At 25.6% G+C, this 19,528-nt stretch overlaps 1 protein-coding gene across 6 annotated transcripts in view; it reads left to right on the forward strand.

The window, feature by feature from the left end:
• Window positions 1-19,528, forward strand: part of LOC100168156 (paxillin) — a 37,995-nt gene that overhangs the window by 4,543 nt on the left and 13,924 nt on the right. The window contains exons 1-5 of one of the 6 annotated variants that reach the window (XM_008184118.3): window positions 1,626-2,011; window positions 10,263-10,474; window positions 11,535-11,655; window positions 13,708-13,816; window positions 15,107-15,239. In XM_008184118.3, coding sequence (XP_008182340.1) covers window positions 1,915-2,011; window positions 10,263-10,474; window positions 11,535-11,655; window positions 13,708-13,816; window positions 15,107-15,239 — 672 coding nt within the window. In that variant the 5' untranslated portion in view covers window positions 1,626-1,914. Of the gene's footprint in view, window positions 1-1,625; window positions 2,012-4,816; window positions 4,917-9,934; window positions 10,090-10,262; window positions 10,475-11,534; window positions 11,656-13,707; window positions 13,817-15,106; window positions 15,240-19,528 lie in introns of those variants that run through there. The other 5 variants (XM_008184121.3, XM_029490070.1, XM_008184119.3 and 2 more) reach the window with 5 other exon arrangements.

The following is a 19,528-nucleotide window of genomic DNA, read 5'->3' on the forward strand; positions in this document are numbered from 1 at the left end:
AAAAAAAACAAAAAATATCACTGTAAAAGTTTAATAAAAGATTATTCACCGTAATATGTTCCGCTAAAAATCTAAAACCGAACTTGAGATAGTGCAATTTTAAAAGATCAATTTTTAAATTTGTCTGTAGTTTTTATTACCTATGCTAAAAATAATTGTAAAAGCCTATTTTGAAACGGTTTTATGAATATTTAAAATAAACTGAGCGTTAATAATATAAATGCAAATAATTAATGAACAATTCATTATTTATTATCAAATTAAAATAATAATGCTTTATATTTACTTGCACCGAAAGGAGGCAAAGAAATCAAACGCTTTGTATTCCGTCTGAGCTTTCACTAAGTATAATATACAAGATTACTTAAATATTTTCTGGTAATTATTTGTATAATTTATAATCTGCAGGGACTTTTTACATATTTCTGTTTTACTGTGGTTACTTTGGGTAAAAACGAAAAACATGGTTTTCCTCGAATGACCTACTACCTAGTACCTATACAAAAAATAAACTAAAAAACGTTTTTTATATTCTTTCACATAAAATTGTCTAATGAAAACGTTCAGAATTTGGCAAGTAATAGATAAACATAATATAAACGTATTAAATACATATAGCGGAGAGTGTATAGAAGGTTGCATTTCTTAAGGTTATCATACCCATGAACTAGCACACACATTTTAAGGTCAAATATATTGAACAAAAAATAAAACGGATGAGAATAACATTTTTAAACAAAAACGCTAGATAAGGAGCGAGAAGCTTGATTATTTTGAGGAAGGTATAAATATATACAATTTTGATTGTGTATAAATCGAATATTCCTAATTGAATCTTAAATTATTTTTCTTAAGGTATGATTATTTAAATTATTACTAGGTACGGTACATAAAAAAGAACACTGTACCATGAAAATGAAACTCAATTTGGTAAGTAATAGATAAACGTAATAAATAGTGTCACACGATAAATAGTACTTTATATTACATAAAATATTAAAATATAGAATTTCGGTAAACGCATTGTATCTACGTATCTAAATTTAAATATTGTAATATATTGTAAATAACAAATATTTAGCAGGATTGTCGTATTGGTTTATTTAAAATAAATTATGTATTTAAGTTATTGATTTTTTAATTTTTATCAGCGTATTATACCTAATCATAATAATAATTTTTTTTTTAGTCGACTAAAATAAAATCTTAATTTGCAATCTATACAGTGTACTATAAATTTATGTGGTAGGTAACAATATCAAAACAAAAATGTTACAATTGGCTTGATATAATATGATGCATGTGGATAGTTAACAAGAGCGCATTCTGTTATCAGCTTGATGGAATGATAAATTATACACTGTTTTTATTTTAATTAATCAACAGTAATACCACAGTTTATCCTTTATCAAGTATAAAATATAGGAACATAAAACCACTTCACGTTTAAATTTACCACATGGCATCTTAATATTATTGATATTTAATAATCCCGTTTAGAACGTCATATAATATTATGTATATCACTGACGGTGGTTTAACTTTTTATTTGCCGATTCTCACACCGGCCTTCAGGATAGTAATATAGTATCTCCCATAACAGTTTGTCTGGTGCCCGTTGACACACACGCGTAGTGTTCCGTTCATTTGCTGAGTTGTTTTACTTTTATTTTTATTATTTTTCCTATGGTTTTTAATAAAATGTTTAGTGAAGACACGGATAGAGTGAATTTGGCATGACTCCTATTCGATAAAAATAAATCCCGGAAATCAGGACCTTAACACACACAGTACCAGTTCTACGTTACCTGTTGGTGGTATTGTGTTTTTCGTTGGGTAACGATACAATTTGTAAATTGATTTTTAAGAGTGTATAAACATTTTATTCTGGTGCCTTATTAATCAACTGCAGAAATGGATAAAAATATTTATGGAAAACTACAGCCTCAACAATATCATGGCACATATCAACCGTATAGATGTACACGAAAAAATGGTTCAAAACCAGGATGTGAGTTTGTTTATTTACATTAGCTATTATGTTACTTTTTTAATAGACATTTAAGAATGATGGATTTTATTATATTCTCTCATATTATCTATATATACATCTATAACTTCTTGAATATAACCTACATATGCCAAAATTTTCATTTCATTTTCGTTAACTGATTTTGATTTTAATGCCAAAATCCTTTATATTATTATTTTGTCTGTTTATTTTTTAAATCTAATAATACTATCTCTATAATTCTAGATTAACTAGCCTCTACTTCACTTATGATATATTACATATTACGTATTTATACGTGTGCATATAGACATAAAAACACAATTTAGTATAATAGTATGTGTTCAATGAGTTGTATATTATATTATATATAATTTTGATTGGAAAAGCTATGATCACGAAAGATAATTAGTACCTATATTATATTAACTGAGAATAAATAATTTAACTCTATTTAATTTATATTTTAATAACTTATATTTAGTGATATATTAATGAACTACTATTAATTAACAGAATTTTACTACATGTGGTGTGAGTGTGTGACATTTTGTGAGGCGCATTAAAGTAGGCCAAACCCATATAAAGTAGATTCCAAATAAGGCACCTATTAAAATTGAATGCAGAACTGACGTCGTATAATATAGAAAGTATGTTTGAGTGTACCTACGTAATCATTTGAAAAAAAGCTAAATACAATTATATCGAAACAAGTGAAAAAAAATTGATGATATAAAGTTAAAAATGATGGATGGTCCATTGATTTGTCATAAACTATAAATCATCTTTCTTTAAATAACAATCATATGCTATATAACCTTATGTTACAAAATTATTTTAAATATTTGGAGGTTGAGGTATAAACATAAAAACGTAAAAAGATTATAATTTGTTAATATAATATAATATGTGTCATAAGTATATTATATACTTTAAGTATATAGCTGCCCTTCAATAATCCATCACGAATTTTAGTCTGCTTTCTGCGTCACATTTTAATTGTTACCTAATAAAATCAACCATATTATAGAAAAAAAATTTTAAGGTGAAAATTGTATAAATCATTTTAATATTAACATTAACCTTACATGATCTTAATATTATTAAATTGTCCATAAATGATTGAAAAATATTGTTAATTTATGGTGATTATTTACTTGTGGTTAGTATGCTTATTATCCTAAATCGGTAAATCATTATAATAATAATAATAAGTTTCAACGCATTAATAATACAATGGTTTGAAACTAATATTATGATTTAAATCAACTCAGGTATCAATTTAAATCCTAAATTAAATTTCTAAAACTTGACAGTCTTAAACATTTTAAGATGAGTCTATAAAAGTAAAAATTAACACGTCTGCACAATTACTATTTTTAGTAGAAATATTGAACCTGGAGAAGATGGAGGTTAATGTCCTTTACGTTTATTATTCTTGGCAGTTACAATAATAATGTTGATTATACTACAAAACTCTTTTGTAGGTTAGGTATTACAAATTATTTTTGCCTTATTAATATTTCCTTATTGTTGGTTATCCAAGGAATCTTTAATTTTAAATTTGATGTTATTACCATTTTGTTAAACATAATTAATGATATAACGTTTTATAAGTAATAGCTGTATGCCTGTATATAACTTAAAATACATAGGCAGTACCTATGTAAAATTAACATAATAACATGACTCCTTGCAAGTTACAATTTTATCTTTTCTTTATCAAAATAGATTTTATAAATTATATTATATCATTATTCATATCTGTAACGGGTATCGATTTTAAAACATTATTTTACTCCTAGATGCATTGTACATACTAATATTTAATGTTTTTATTATGTTAAAAAATTAAAATATTTTCAGTAAAAGAATCCGTGAAAATAATTTTTATAATATTCTTCCTTTTACAATGAAAAAGAAACCTTTAAAATAAAATCATAATTTTATCACGGCTTATTTAACATAACTGCTGCAGTCGCCAGGCGATATGCTTCACTAGTTCACTATATAGTATATATATATTATATTATATTATATTATATCATATCATATTTTATTTCATATCTGTTAATTGTACGTAACCATATAATTTTACTGGTTTAAAGTAAAACTCCCAAAAGCTACTGATACGAACGCTATTGATTTTTTACACCAAATATCTAGGAACTCGATTACTTCGATTTACTTGTACCAAATAAATTTAAAAATTAAATCACGTTAATCATCTGTACCGTGTACTTCAAACTTTAGATTTTGGAAGAAAACTACAATTTTGGTCATAGGTGCAATAGATGTCATTGTAATAAATGTATATATGTGTGCCCATTATTATTTATTTCCACACATTTTTTTTTTTCAACACTAGGTTCGAGATATTAACAATTAACTAAACATCTATACCTAATAATATAATATTATAATTCAAAAATAGATAAATGTTTAATCGACACAATTAAAATTAAATAAAACCGGTTTATAAGATCCCATATCTATATCAATTTTATATTATTGTTACGTTAAATATTTCAAATTAATAAATCATGAATCCAACTGTATTCGCTATTACATTGATCTGCTATAACTAATTTTACTCGACGAAAAAGCTTGTCATATTGATTTTACTATCTTAGCTATTATGAGTGTCTGCAAAAATGCAACACCTTTGGCAAAATACCTTGACGCCCACGGACTCCTCCCTTTTTAATATTACTATAATATTATCATTGTAAAAAATTCAATTCTGTGTAGGATGATCTCGATTTGGTCCGGATGTCTCTTTTTAACAACCAGTTGGTGTTCTGAATGCGAGTTGTTTAGTTCATTGAGTTTCGTTTATATCGTGAAAGTTTGTAATAATTTTAAGTGCATTTACCTTAATCACAATTAAAAATGAAAATGAACGGTTTGTAAAATTATTATATAATATTTATTCTGATATTTATATTGTTGAATTACATGTATTGTAGTTTTCATAAATCATCATTATCCAACTCTTCTATGAAAGAGTATGTTGTACATTTCTTCATTTTTTTTAGTGATGATCACTATATATAGAATATAGTTAGCTACGTATTCGTGATTAGAATATTTTTCATTCGATTAAACTGAGTTTTTTTTGCTCGAATGGTTTAAAAATATCGAAAAATTCATTGATTCGAATATTTAAAATACCACCGAATTGATTGGATACTTTGAGATGATTGTACTGGACTATCAAATAATTTGGTAGTATCTACTATTCGACAGTGCCTAAATTTGCTTCCTTACGATAATTAAAACTATAGCTAGACAACTATTTTAATGAGAACTTGTTAAAATCTCATGTCTTAAGTACTTTCTAGGTTAAATTTCATATAGGAAGATATAGGTAGTTACGTGCATTTTTTTAACTTTCTTTGTACTATGATAAATAAAAATAAGTTAAACACATCGTTGTAAAAACGATTAGTGATTGGCGACTTCTATGAAGAGCATTTATCTCACACTTCACTTACTTTCAAACATTAGCGTTTTGTACTTTTGACTTACCTATAGTCAGTTTTGTAAAACAAACATTAGTCAAGGTTTTTAAAATAGTTAGTTTAGAATACCTAACTAAATTCAATTGTATTAATAATGTATAATAATGGTTAAGCGCACACATGTGTTAAGTACAAATTTTGTGTAAAATGTGTTATGTAATAGAATAAATATTTCAAATTGTGTATTTTAATGTGCCAAATGAGGTATAATATGAAATACTCTTGTGACGTCATATAATTTTGTGGTCAGATGTTGTATTTGCTCTGGTATCTAACCCATATGTGATAAGAGCACTTACCACATTTGTCAATTTCGTTAATAAATTTTTACTTAACACATATGTGCGCTTAACCATGAAATTCACATTTTGTTTTCATGATACTTTTTATACTATTTAATACCGTGTTATACCTCACTTATAAGCAGGGCTCGTAACTTCAAGCACTAAAAATTGTCAAAATATGCACTAAAAAGTTCGAAAATATGCATTTATATGCCCTAACATTTTTAAATTATGCACTCAAAATATGCATTATGTAAAAAAATCATCAGCAAATTTTTAAATAATAAGAATAAATCAATACATTTTAAAAGTATTTTATTCCTTTTAAATTTTATATATTTAACAGTCAAAATTGATAAAATAAAAAATAAATTTAATATTTATGAAGTTCAAATAGCTTTGTTATCTTTATAAATCTTAATTAAGCAGTCATTTTTGTCTAATTTGTGTACACCCATAATATGAATAATGTGTACGGTACCTCACACTAAAACGGGAAATTGAACGGACTAACGAATCATACGAGTAAACTCATCGGCGACTAGTGAGTGCAAGAATACTATACTGTACCAATGTACAAAATTATAAATGCGGGTTGGTGAGAAGCTGCACGCGTGTACATGCCTGTACAGGTTCGTTTCGACGACGAACTTTGAACGGGGGAGGATGGTGGTGGTCGCGATTACATTGTTTCCGCGGTACTACGTAAAACGCATATAATCCAAATAAGTCCTACTATGATACTATAGGTACTAGGTACTCACACTTTCACACGAGAATAAAAATAAACCAAAACACTATCATTTTGTAAACGGAAAAATAAATAAGAAACAAGAAACTTTTCAAATAATATGTCTAAAAAATATTTCCATGAAATAATATGCACTAACGACTGTAAAAAGTCGACTATATGCCAAATATGCCTTTACACCCAAAACATGCTAAAACATGCATTATCAAACTTCATATTATTATTACTATTGTTATGAAACGGATTTGTATATCAGTTAGCATGTTTTTCTGTGTAGCAAAAAAAACATGCAGATGCATGAACTTACGAGCCCTGCTTATAAGTATCTGAATTAAGCAAAACATTTTTTTTTTTTGGGCGTTTGTGTATGACTATAAGGCTTTACTTCTCTAAAAATATTGTTTATTGTAAAAAATCATTCATTGTATTATATTATTTCATTGTTAAGACATGACGTTTACTTAGCCATCTATGTCAGAATCAAGGAGATTTGAATCTAAAATGAATAAATTAAAATATGTGTGCAGGTTTGATGAGAAAATAAAACTATATAAAAATTATAAATCACTTTGTGCGTCAAATAAAAACGAAACGAAATACCGTTAGAGATTTATAAAACACTATTTGGTATTCCACATGTTCTATTCTGTAAATCAATAGCTGTTTTTATATTTTTCATTTTAGTACGTACTATAGTACGTCATACTACAATATTTACTATTTATAATCAATGGTACTACCAATTTAGTAGACACTTTTATATTAAAACGAGTTACTGCCGGTGATTGTCTTTAGCTTGAACAACATCTATTACCGATATTATTTTAATTGATGTTTAGGTAAATAGGTTAATTATTTATGCAGGTATAATATACTAGGCAACCTCGACTAAAAATATAATTTTAAGTATTCATACCAAAGTGGTGGGCATAATGATAATATTATTAATATTTTATAAAATAATTTACATATTTAGAATTTTACGTTTAACTCAAATTTGTTTAAAAAATGTTTTTTTTAAAGTTTAATTTTAAAAAATTTTGGGATTGTTCCAAATGTAGTACTTAAAAAAAAGTTCTTCAAATGACGTTAGCCAGTATATATTTTATATACTTAGGCATATATATTATTATCGTGGCTTAACACACGCCGCCTACACACTGAACGTAGCTTATTGATCCAAAAAGGTGTTTGGTTCTATTTCTATTTTTAAAACAAATCCTCTAGGTCTTATTGGCCTCGATATAAATTAGCCAGTTTTCTGCGTGCAGCTCTTCGAATTTGTCAGGAACGTGGGATTATTCGTAATCTGATGGTTATAATTTCGTGGTTGATATGATGCGTAGAAAACCCACACCTTAAGCATACGTTTTATTCATGTCATATAAACATACCGTTTTTGTTTTCTCCACGAACCCGTACGCAGCTTCTACTGCATAATGGTTGTGATTTTAAGCTCAAATGGCATGAAAATTTATGACACGTGAATATCATATTATAAATTACACAGGTATTTTCATTCGAATTTTAATATAAAATCATAGGCGTGGAAATGGCCAGTCGAGCTGTTTTTACACATAAAAACGACAAATCATCTTATATAGGTAAATAGTTTTATAATAATAGTCAGTGTAGGTACCTTTGATTATTGTGTAAAAAAAATTGTGTAATATGTAAAAAAATTATAAAATATAGAATTTTATATATTGCACAATATAATAAGAAAAAAATACGACCAACAAGTATTAAATAGTAATTATATATTTATATAATTACGATATTTCGTAATCCTATTCATGTATGTTTATTATTTATGCTTTGCGTAAGAACATTTAGTTTATAAGCTACCTATTTGTTTTTTCATTAATTTTTGGCACGATCATAACGCATACAACTATTAACTAATAATCATACAATTTATGACCTAAGCGGCTATAAGCTCTCGAATACGAGTAATACAACAATCTAAAAGAAAATGTATTCATTATAGGTAATTTTATGTGTTCAGGTTTCGATTTTAGATAAAAACTAAATTAGTAATTTTTTTCCGTATAGTAGTTTGTTTATGCATGAAGTAGACCTTTAGTTTATTTGAATGTATTTAATTTTTTTTTTTATTCTACAGATTATATTTTGTATACCTAGTTAAATTGTACAGTTACCTACCTGGTTAATTAAACAAATTAGGTACTCACTTACATCTAAATGCAATTAATGGAATGCGTTTTATGATTATTCATGATCAAATTATTTAATTAACCATACTTTGTACGTATCATTGCAAACTAAGTATTATTAAAATTATCAGACTAGAATGCTAATACTATTTCATTAATGTGTACTTACTTACATAAAAATGGTGTGGCCAAAGTTTATAAATATGCTCAGTAAATACCATTTTGACAGTAATCATCATCTTATGTTTTGGACGTATTTTAAACGGAGTGTTATATGTATAGTAATGATTTTTATTTAATGATATATTATAATTTTAAGTAGGTAGAAGGAGGTATGTACTTCTTAAAGGAGGTATGTACCTACTTACTCCAAAAGTAAATATATTTTTCATCGTCAATAATATAATATATATATAAAAAAAAAATATATAATAACAGGAATTTCAAATTTCTTCGAATTATTTTTTGTGGTTTTTTTTTAGCATTTTGTAAACGCCAAAGCAAGTGATCGACTTGAACTATTTTTAGGGCCATAGTCATAGTCGATGCTCAAGAATAGGTATTTAATAATATAACTTATAAGATAATTTAAATAATTTAAAAATTAAAAATATGTAACTAATATAAAAATAATAACTAAAAGCAATGCTTATAGGTACCTAGGTCTCAACCAATCTTAATTTAAGTAATAATTTTTCTGATTTTCATTTGAGTAATAACTCATAAGTATAGCTTAAGCAATACTTATTCTTAAGCATCGACCATGAATACGGCCCTTAGTCTTAATAGATTTAAAAAATAATAAAATTGTTGTTTTTTTGTGTACATTTTAAAATGTTTAGTTCCGAGGATTTAAATTTTTAATCTTTATATTAAAATATAATGCGTTTTAAATTATGTTTCAAATTTTATTTAAACATTAATTGTTCACATAAAAGTGTAAAACACATGTGAATTTAAAGTTGGAATTACGTTTAACATTGGTTTTATTATATGAACAAAATAAATGATATAACTACAACGTGTCACTTAATTATAGTAAAATTTAACGTACCTATTAGTCCGCACCCATATTTTTTATACTGTACATAAATTTATTATGTGTGTTTGACATGCAAATGATGAATGGTCGTGGCAATATACCATTTTCTCATTTGCTAATTTGCTTGTATCAAAATATGCATACCACATATTACAGACCCGCCTATGTTTTCTAACTATGCTAAACTTGGGCATTTTCATCCGGTAATTTATTTAGTACCTACTCAGAATCGCCACATCATACCCATTACACATTAAACACGAATGCAAAATGTGCGGAGGATAAAACACGTTTCTATAGGTACTTGTCATACATCATAATATATATTATATCGGCCACTATATAGGCACGAATTCACAACTTTAATTTTAATACCTAATATAATATTTAATTTCCAATATATGTTTAAACATTATCGTTTGATTTATTAGTTATTACTTAATATTATATGAGTTGTTTTTAATTTCGTTTAGATGCATTGCTCGCGGACCTGCAAAGCACAATACAGCAGACCAACAAATTAAACAGTGGCGTCAACGGAGGATATGGAAGTATTAATGGTGGAGTTCGCTCTCGATTGGCTTCTGCTGGTTCACCGGTTGCACTAGCACCAGAATATGCCACGGTCCGATCTCACAAGATTGAAAGGTCAACTTCAAACCCTGCGGTTCGGCAAGAATTATCGGTATACACACTTTTCATGAACTTGGGGTTGGGATACGCATATTGCAGTTAATAATTATGGTTCAATTAAATTTTTAGTATAAATATTTTTAATTTTATTTAGAAACCATAATATTATACAGGATGATTCATCAAGCACTTCACCCCAATTTTTTCTTTAATAATTAATTTATTCAAATTATGGATTTGGAATTTTAAAAATACATTTAAGGACCATATTTTTAAATAATTTAATTTTTTTATAACATTTATTAAGAAGTGTACTATACCATTACCAACTTCTTTTTTTTTAATGAGAACCGAACATTTTCTTTTGTAAATTGTTAAACAGATGAATTTGTTTAAATGTTAAGGTAGCTATTTAAATTAAAATTTGAATGCAAGTTTCTGAGTTATTATTAACTAAGGATAATAAAAATGGTTTTACGAAAACATGAAATAGATGTTATACACATATAATTTAGTACTTATTATACTCTGACAGTTTTTAAAAATAATGAAATGTTAATAGATTTATATTAATTACTAATTATTAATTACTATACATTTTCAAGTAACTATAGTCTCCACATCTTCCAAACTTATTATCATGGATCTATTATTCTTACTGCTAAGCACTTCTAACTATTCATTTGAATTTCAATTTAGATTCATTAAGATTTTCAAAAAAAAATAATCGGCTTGACAAATTACAGAAAAAATGTTTAGTTCTCATTTGAGAAAAAAAGTTAGTATCACCACAAGACACTACTTATATGATATACAAAAATATAAGCGTTCCAAATATGATCCTTAAAAATTAACTTAAAAATTACAAAAACTATAATTTGATCAAACTCATTATAAAAGAAAAATAATGAAGGTGGACTTGCTTTGTAAATCACCTTGTATATTTTTCTTCTAAGCCTGCATATAAAATACTTTGTTTGTCATATATTTAGAGACAATTATTTAATTAACATTCCTGAATTAATACTCATCAATAAGAAATATTTTAAATGAATTTTTGTTTTATAAATATTAAGTAGACAATTTATTAATATTAGTGTATTTTCTTTTAGCCAACACAACCTAGAAATGAATTTAAATCATCAAAAATGACATCTTCATTGAATAATAATCTTTCGGAACTTGACACATTACTTCAAGATCTTAGCAATTCACGCTATGCTGATAAAAAATGTATGTATAGTATTATAAATAATTGATCCATTTAAATTATATTTTAAAAATGTATTCAGTATGTACCATTGTGTCTTGTTGTTATTATAAATAACTTGGTATGGGCTGTTAAATATATATATTTATTTTGTTTTTATCAATTAAAAATTACTTATAAGTAAATAATACTCAAATGCACTCTAAATGTTGTCGATGTCTTTTTTGTAATTTATTTAAAAATATAAATATCATTATCAATTTATTAGAATTAATATTATGCACTGAATGAAAAAATTCTATATTTCTCTATGTTTCCTTGTGTAGGAATATTGCTTTTTCTTGCTCAGTTTGTGGTGAGAGGGTATAATGGTATATAGTATAATACTACCTATACTAATGAGTAGCCAATTTATCAAAATATAACGTGGGTGAGTGGGTAATTGGTAGACATAAAAATTAAATAATAAAGTTAGCTCTTGATTATTATGTAGCATGTAATAATTACTAACATATTAATTTAAATAATAATAAATAATTATTAGTAATCATATTAATTTAATTTTAAAATTGAAATAAACCACAGTTATTGGTTAGGTAATCTCGTGGTATTTATTGCAAAGAAAGTGTAGAAGTGTTATTCCTGCAGATTTTAGATTTTTATACCTGTAAAATTAGACAATAAACATGTTTACTTTAAAAAATTGTTTAAAAAAATGTATGTTCATAATAGATTTTAAAACTTTTTAATTATTTCTGTTTGTTAAATACACAATTTCCTTAGTTGTTGCTTTTAAGTTATTTTATATTTTTATATGTAGGGGCACAATTCCAATAATGAAATTGAGAGTGCTGAAGCCCCCTATTTTTTTCAGTTAGTCTTATGATCTTGGATCACATAATGACTCATTATTAATGAGAAACTATAGCCTACCATCAAACTGCCCCTCCCCCAGCAAACAATTAACACATTTAATAATGGCTTTGTGCCATTCTTATTGTTTATTATCATTAAATTAATATTTATTGATATATAATAACAACTAATCAACCATAAATTGCATACATTATGAGGTTGCTGATTTCAAAACTATGGTTAGCATAATCAAAGTCCCATTCCTTATCAAATTGTGCTTACTAAGCACCATTTTAAGCACTAACGAGTCTTAATTTTTTTTAAGGTTGAACTTATAAAAATATATTGAGTTTCAAATATTATATATTATAAAAAAACTTTAACTAGAAAGTGAAGACTTTTATTTGTCTTCTGAAAAATATAATGAATATTAACTAAAATAAGTTTGTTGTGCTATTATATTCAAATTTAATTTAAAAAATAATTAAATCACTACTTTATAGATTCTTTATTTTGAGTGTATCTCATCATTGAAGTGGTCATTGAAATGGATATATTAAATTATAATTAAACGATAAATCTTTGTATACAAAAAAAAATTCTGAGCAGATACAGTATGTCAGCCTCTAATTCTAAGGTTATTGATATTACCATAAGTAATTTATTTTTCCATTAGTAATATGGTTAGGTTAGGTTAGGTTGGTTGAACTAATTTATTAATAAAATCATTGCATATTAGGTCGATACACACCATATAGTTATGAGAATAAGTTTATGGTATAAATACATATAGATAAAACTATTCTAAATACTTTGAAGATATCATTCTGCATAGAAAATAATAATATATGTATTAACGAAACATTTTAAGTACCTACAATAAATATTTTTTAAATTACAATAAAATAACTGAAATTACTTAAAGAAATATCTTTATTTTACATCTGAATACCTATCCAATTTCAACAATATTTGAAATAATATTTAGAAAAATGTTGATTTAGTTTTTGAATTTTTTGGATAACTATAAGAAAAATACTTATGAGATACCTGTACTATAATGTATTCAAGCTTTTAGTATAACAATTACAAATGATGAATTTCTACAAATATATTAATTTGTTTATTGTAGTTATACTTTAAAATATTTAATTTATTTTTATGCAAACTATGTTATTAAAATTATGTTTAATAAATATTTTAATTTTAAATTGATTTAGTGGTTAATGGAGATTCTTATTCTATTCCAACAAAAACAGTAAATATTCCAACACGTCCATCAGTAGATTCTCTTTTAGATGAGTTGGACACATCACTTTCTTCAAAAAGGTAAAGTAATGTATTAATTTATATTTATTTTGAGTTAGTTTATAATAATTGTAATAAATTAATTTAAACATAACCGGGAAACTGTTTTCTTTTTTGCATTACAATTTTAATATTCAAATTATAATGTACATAATATATACTAAACAACATTTATTATAAATGTGTGCACACAAGTTCATAAAACTTAATAAAGTTGTGGATAAAATATATATAACTGATCAAAACAAATAATTTTTACTATACTTATATCTCATTTATTATAAACTTACCTCATAGTACTAATATTTAAAATTAAATGTTAATCCTCATTATAAAATTTTGTAATTTAATTACCATCTTCACCATTATACAATAAGTAACAATAATATCTAGTTGCATTTATTTTTGAAACTTTTATTTTTTATACAATTAATATTTTTAAGTGTCATTAATCTTTATATATTATTTAGGTACTTTTAGATTCTGAGCGGAGTAATGAATGTATTGATTTTACAATGATGTGTGTGTGTCTTATTTTGTTTGTTTTTTTTTTTTTTTTTGGTGTCTGTTATCTCCGTTTTCAAAAGCGGCGGGAAAAACAAAATAAAAATTAAGGATAAATGGAAATTTATACGCAAAATGGTTTTTGACGAAAAAATCCTTGCACTTGGAAAAAAAATCCCTAGTAGCATTATATTGGGGATTGACTAAATATAAATAATTTATAAGAATTATTTTATAAAAAATGTATGTCATGATACCGATGCATATAATTTATAATAATAATAATAACAATAATAATAATTGTATATAAATAAAAAAAATGCATACATGTACTATTATGTGTTTATAATATTACCTAGTCAGCCACAAATTTATAATAATAATAATCATAATAATTAAATATAAATTTAAATGTAATGTGATTATAATATTAATTAGTCATTACAGCGTTTTCTGATGTTATGAGCTTTTAGGAAGTCTTCAAAATTTATTTCATAATTTTGGATTCTTGTAAATAGTTCTTTTGTTCTTCTTTCTATAGGTTGTGTCAATCTTAGTTTTTTTCTTTTGTTGAATGGCTCACTTGCAACATTTAGAGGCAACTTTGCTAGATCTGCAGCTACTTCATTTTTAATTTTTCTTGATTGCGTTTATTTTGAATATACCGTAAAAAATGTCAAAAAAACACATTTTATACACATATAATATGCACATATATTGTATTTTTAGGCTATGAGAAAATGTTTATTTTATTTACTTTGTATTTTAATAATTTTTATTAATGTCATTTTAATGTTATTTCTTTAGTAACAATGGACAATTGATTTCAAAGATGATGATGGAAGAAACCACTACCACAACTACCCGTACTGTCTGTCCAACTGCTTCTTCAGCTACTCGAGAGTTAGATGATTTAATGGCTTCGTTATCAGATTTTAAAGTAAGAATTCATATTCAATTTTGTATTTCTTTTGTATTTGTATGGTATAATCTTTGGGTATAAAATAATGCACTGTGTTTTGCACACTAAATGCTTAGTTAAAAAAACCATTAAGTTTATCATTGGTTATATTATTCTAACATTAATGTGAATTTTGACAATAAAATCATAACATCATAAACACGTTTCAGTATTTAAGAAAATTAAAACTTTCAAATGTTTGCAATTAATTATTTAATTTGGTATTCAAAATATATGAAACTTATTAAATTATTTATGTAAAAAGAAAGTTTTTTTTCAAATGATACTTCTTATTATATTTATGTATAATTGGGTCCAGCCCGTTTTGTTGAAAAAATAAATAATATTACAGAATAAAATATCTAATACCTAATCAAAATGAATGATAAAATATTGGTTTATGTCATTATTACTTTTATAAATTCTATAAAATTAACAAAATTATAAATAAATAATAACTTTAATATTTGGATTTTGAATGGTTATAAGTTATAAGTATTTATTCACTAGAGGTAATAACAACTGAAACTAAGGCATGTATTTTAAAATAAACAAAATTTAGGTTTTTTGAATTTTTGTACAATTTTATGTTATTGTTATTCTTTTTTTTTTTTTATGTATTGTAATATTTTATTCTGTTTATTATGATTTTTTAGAGCACTTACATGAGTTGACTTATCAGAATAGCATTTATAATATTGCCTTGGGTCTTGTTAAAATTAATTTGTTCCCCTTTAATTTTCTCTTTAAATTTCATTTAGAATCATAATATTATTTAATAACAAACTAATTTAGATCCTTAGCAATGAATGTATTTTTTTCACAATATACAAATAAAGTTGTATATATTTCTAAATTTTTTTATCCGTCATATCCTTTTGAAGCATTAAGACTTCTTTAATTTTAACTTTGAGAATGGTTTCTAGTAGGAATTTGAATCTAGTTGGTACTTTGGGGAGGTCAGAATCATGTAAAAATTCTCAGTACATGTCGTTGTATAAAAATCAAATAAAAATCTATATATATAAAAATGAATGTATGTGTGTCAGTGTGCGTGTCCATGTTACCATGGCAACCATTTATATACCTATTATTTAGAGATTTCCGTCCGTGTGTGTCTCCATATTACCATGGCAACCAATTATATATTATTTTGAAATTTCCGATAAAATGTTTTGTATATAAATGGTTGCCATGGTGATACGTAGAATTATTATTCATATAGAGTTGGCAATTTTAATGGGCAACGAAGTAAACGGGATCAGATATTTATATATATATAGATAGATTATACCTCTGAGCAGAAGATAGGCTAATTTAAAAAGGGAGAGAACCAACCCCGGGAGGTGCTCAAACAGGAATTTTGAGATTTCCGATAGAAATTTTTGTTTTTAAATGGTTGCCATGGGTTTTGAAGCTATTATAATAATAATTATTGGTTGCCGGGAAACGAAGTGCACGGGATCAGCTAGTTATAAATAAAAATCTATATATATTAAACAGTAAGCTGATTGACTGCTATCAACGCACAGCTCAAACCATTGGACGGATCTGGCTGAAATTTGACATACAGATAGCTATTATGGCGTAGGCATCCGCTAAGAAAAGATTTGTCGAAATTTGCATTTTAAAGAGGTGCTCAAACAGGGATCTTGAGGTTCACGATGGAAATTGGAAATTTTATTTTTATTTATTTTTTAAATAGTTGCCATTGGTTACAGTCTACAGTAGAAATTAGTATTTATTTTTTATTGGTTTCCATTGGTTATTTGGGCAGATTAGGCACATTGATACTCTAGATTGAAATCATACACTTACGTTCCAGCAGCACGGGGTCCGCGATCTACCGCAGGTAGATTGCCTACCTGATAATATACTGCTTTGAATCAGAATTTTTACTCCGGGCAACGAAAAAGTTAAGATACGTTTTGAACGCCATCCACCAAATATTAAATAACGAATCAAATAATGTTTGGGTCATATAGAGTTGGTACATTTAACGAGCAACGAAGTGCACGGGGTCAGCTAGTAAAAAATAAAATGCATTGGTGTTTTTTTTAAATTTTGTATTGTTAGTAATTGATAAATTATAAAAACAAGTGTTAAAAAATATAAAAATAGTGGGAATGGGTGTTACGCTCTGCTACACAGTAGGTTACAAGTGGATTAGTACTAATGGATGGTATTAAATTTATGAAAACCAATTCTGAACGTAGACGGTTTGTCAGCCTAGGATATTTTATATTTTATGTTATATATTAATTATATTGTTATTATTAATACGGTTGCTGGTAAGTTACTATAATTATTATCATTTGTATATTATCATATTGGTATATTTAATAATATACTTTAGAAGTTTCAAGTACCCACAAATAAATCTTTTAAATTACAAGAAAATAACTAAAATTGTTATTCTTGCTTATTTAATATGTAATTTCGTCCAAATTTGAACTTAAAATACCCAACTATAAAAAAAACTGTGTTTATATATATTTTAGATTTTTAGTTATAGAATTAACTACTTTTGTGGAACTCTTTTTAAATTATTAATCCTTAGCTATAAAAGTTGAACATTGTATAAATGTTTAACTATATAGGCAGTGGCGGATTTAAGGGTTCAAAGAAAGTTGGCAAATCAATAAGAGGGGCCTCCTACAAAATGTATCAGTAACATACTTACCCCCATTTCACAGAATGTAGATTGTAATTAAAATGTAGCTTGTATTTACTTCGATCTTTTCTACTTTATTTAATTATAATATTTTCTACTTTTGAAGTATTCCTATATATTTAAATTATTTTATTATTAAAACAATGGTAAATTATATTGCAGTTTGAAATATACTTTTTTTTTTTTGGTTAAAATATAAAAACAATCAACTTTATAATTTAGGTGGGTCTCAGTGCACAATTTAGGAGAGGGCCCCGTTGGCATTTGCCGACTAAACGACCGTTAAATCCGCCACTGTATATAGGTACAATATATTTTGATACATTTTGTAAAAATTTAAACTTTAAATGTTTATAAAAAAATTGTGATTATGTATTCTTTTATTTTTCAACTGCTATTGTAACAATAAATCAGGAGTCTTGTATTCAATTTTCAAGCTTTTTGACCCAATATTTTATTGACATTTATATAAAAATAAACTAAAAAATTAAAAATTAAAAATGTCTGTAAACAGCTCAAAACGAGTCAAAATATTTTCATATTTTTATTAAGAATAGGAAATCATTAAATATACATTTTTTGTAAATTTCAAATATCTATAGTTATTCATTTTTAAATTACGACAAACTCAGAAAATTGTTTCATGAGAAATTGAGTGAATATCAGATGTTGTAACAATTTGAATTTCAAACGATCATAATAATTTTTTTTTGATAAAGGTTGACAAACTTATGAGGAATCTTGTGTTCAATTTTCAAATCTTAGATCTTAGATATAAAAAGAACATTTTTAATAATATCGAACTCAAAATAATTTGTAAATTTTAGTAACTTTGTAAAATATTAACTTTAGACGCTTATAAAAAAATATTGTGGACTTACGATCAACTTTTTTTTGAATTTCCACTTGCAACATCTTATGATGAACCTTGTTTTATATTTTAAAGCTTTTTGACCTATCAAAAATGTTTGAATCGATATTTATTTTAAATAAAAACTAATAAAAATCGAAAATTTCAGATTTCAATAAGTAGTTCATACATGAGTGAAAATATATTTTTAACAGTTAATAGTGTATTATGGTGTAATTAATTTATGAATTCAGTGAAAATGTCATGTGTTAAATTTTAATTTGCTATAATCAATGACATTTTCAATATTGTCAAGCTATTTATAGAAACTATTATTATTATTTTTATACCTATATTTCTTTTGGTTTTTACTGTGAATTTTTAAATAAATATACATTATATATTTTTATGAAATTCGCATAGTCCGCATTAAACAATAATGGTGGTGAATGGTGATATCAAATTGAATCTGAGTACTTACCTATTTATTTTAGATATTTTTCTACAAATATTTTTAATATGATTGATTTAAATAGATACTTACTATAGAAATTATGTTGTTCTTTTAAAATTCTGAGTACATTTTTAACAGTGAATGCTATTTGTTAATTTAGCAATAAATGGCATATCATCTTAAGAGGCTGTCAGCGCACTATTTGTTTTCTCTCTCTGGCTCACACGCAACATAGACAAAATGCATTTACGCAAAATCATTCTTTCTATGTGTTTAAGTAATCTTAGAGT

This window comes from Acyrthosiphon pisum, chromosome A2, assembly GCF_005508785.2.
Source record: "Acyrthosiphon pisum isolate AL4f chromosome A2, pea_aphid_22Mar2018_4r6ur, whole genome shotgun sequence".
NCBI lineage: Eukaryota > Metazoa > Arthropoda > Insecta > Hemiptera > Aphididae > Acyrthosiphon > Acyrthosiphon pisum.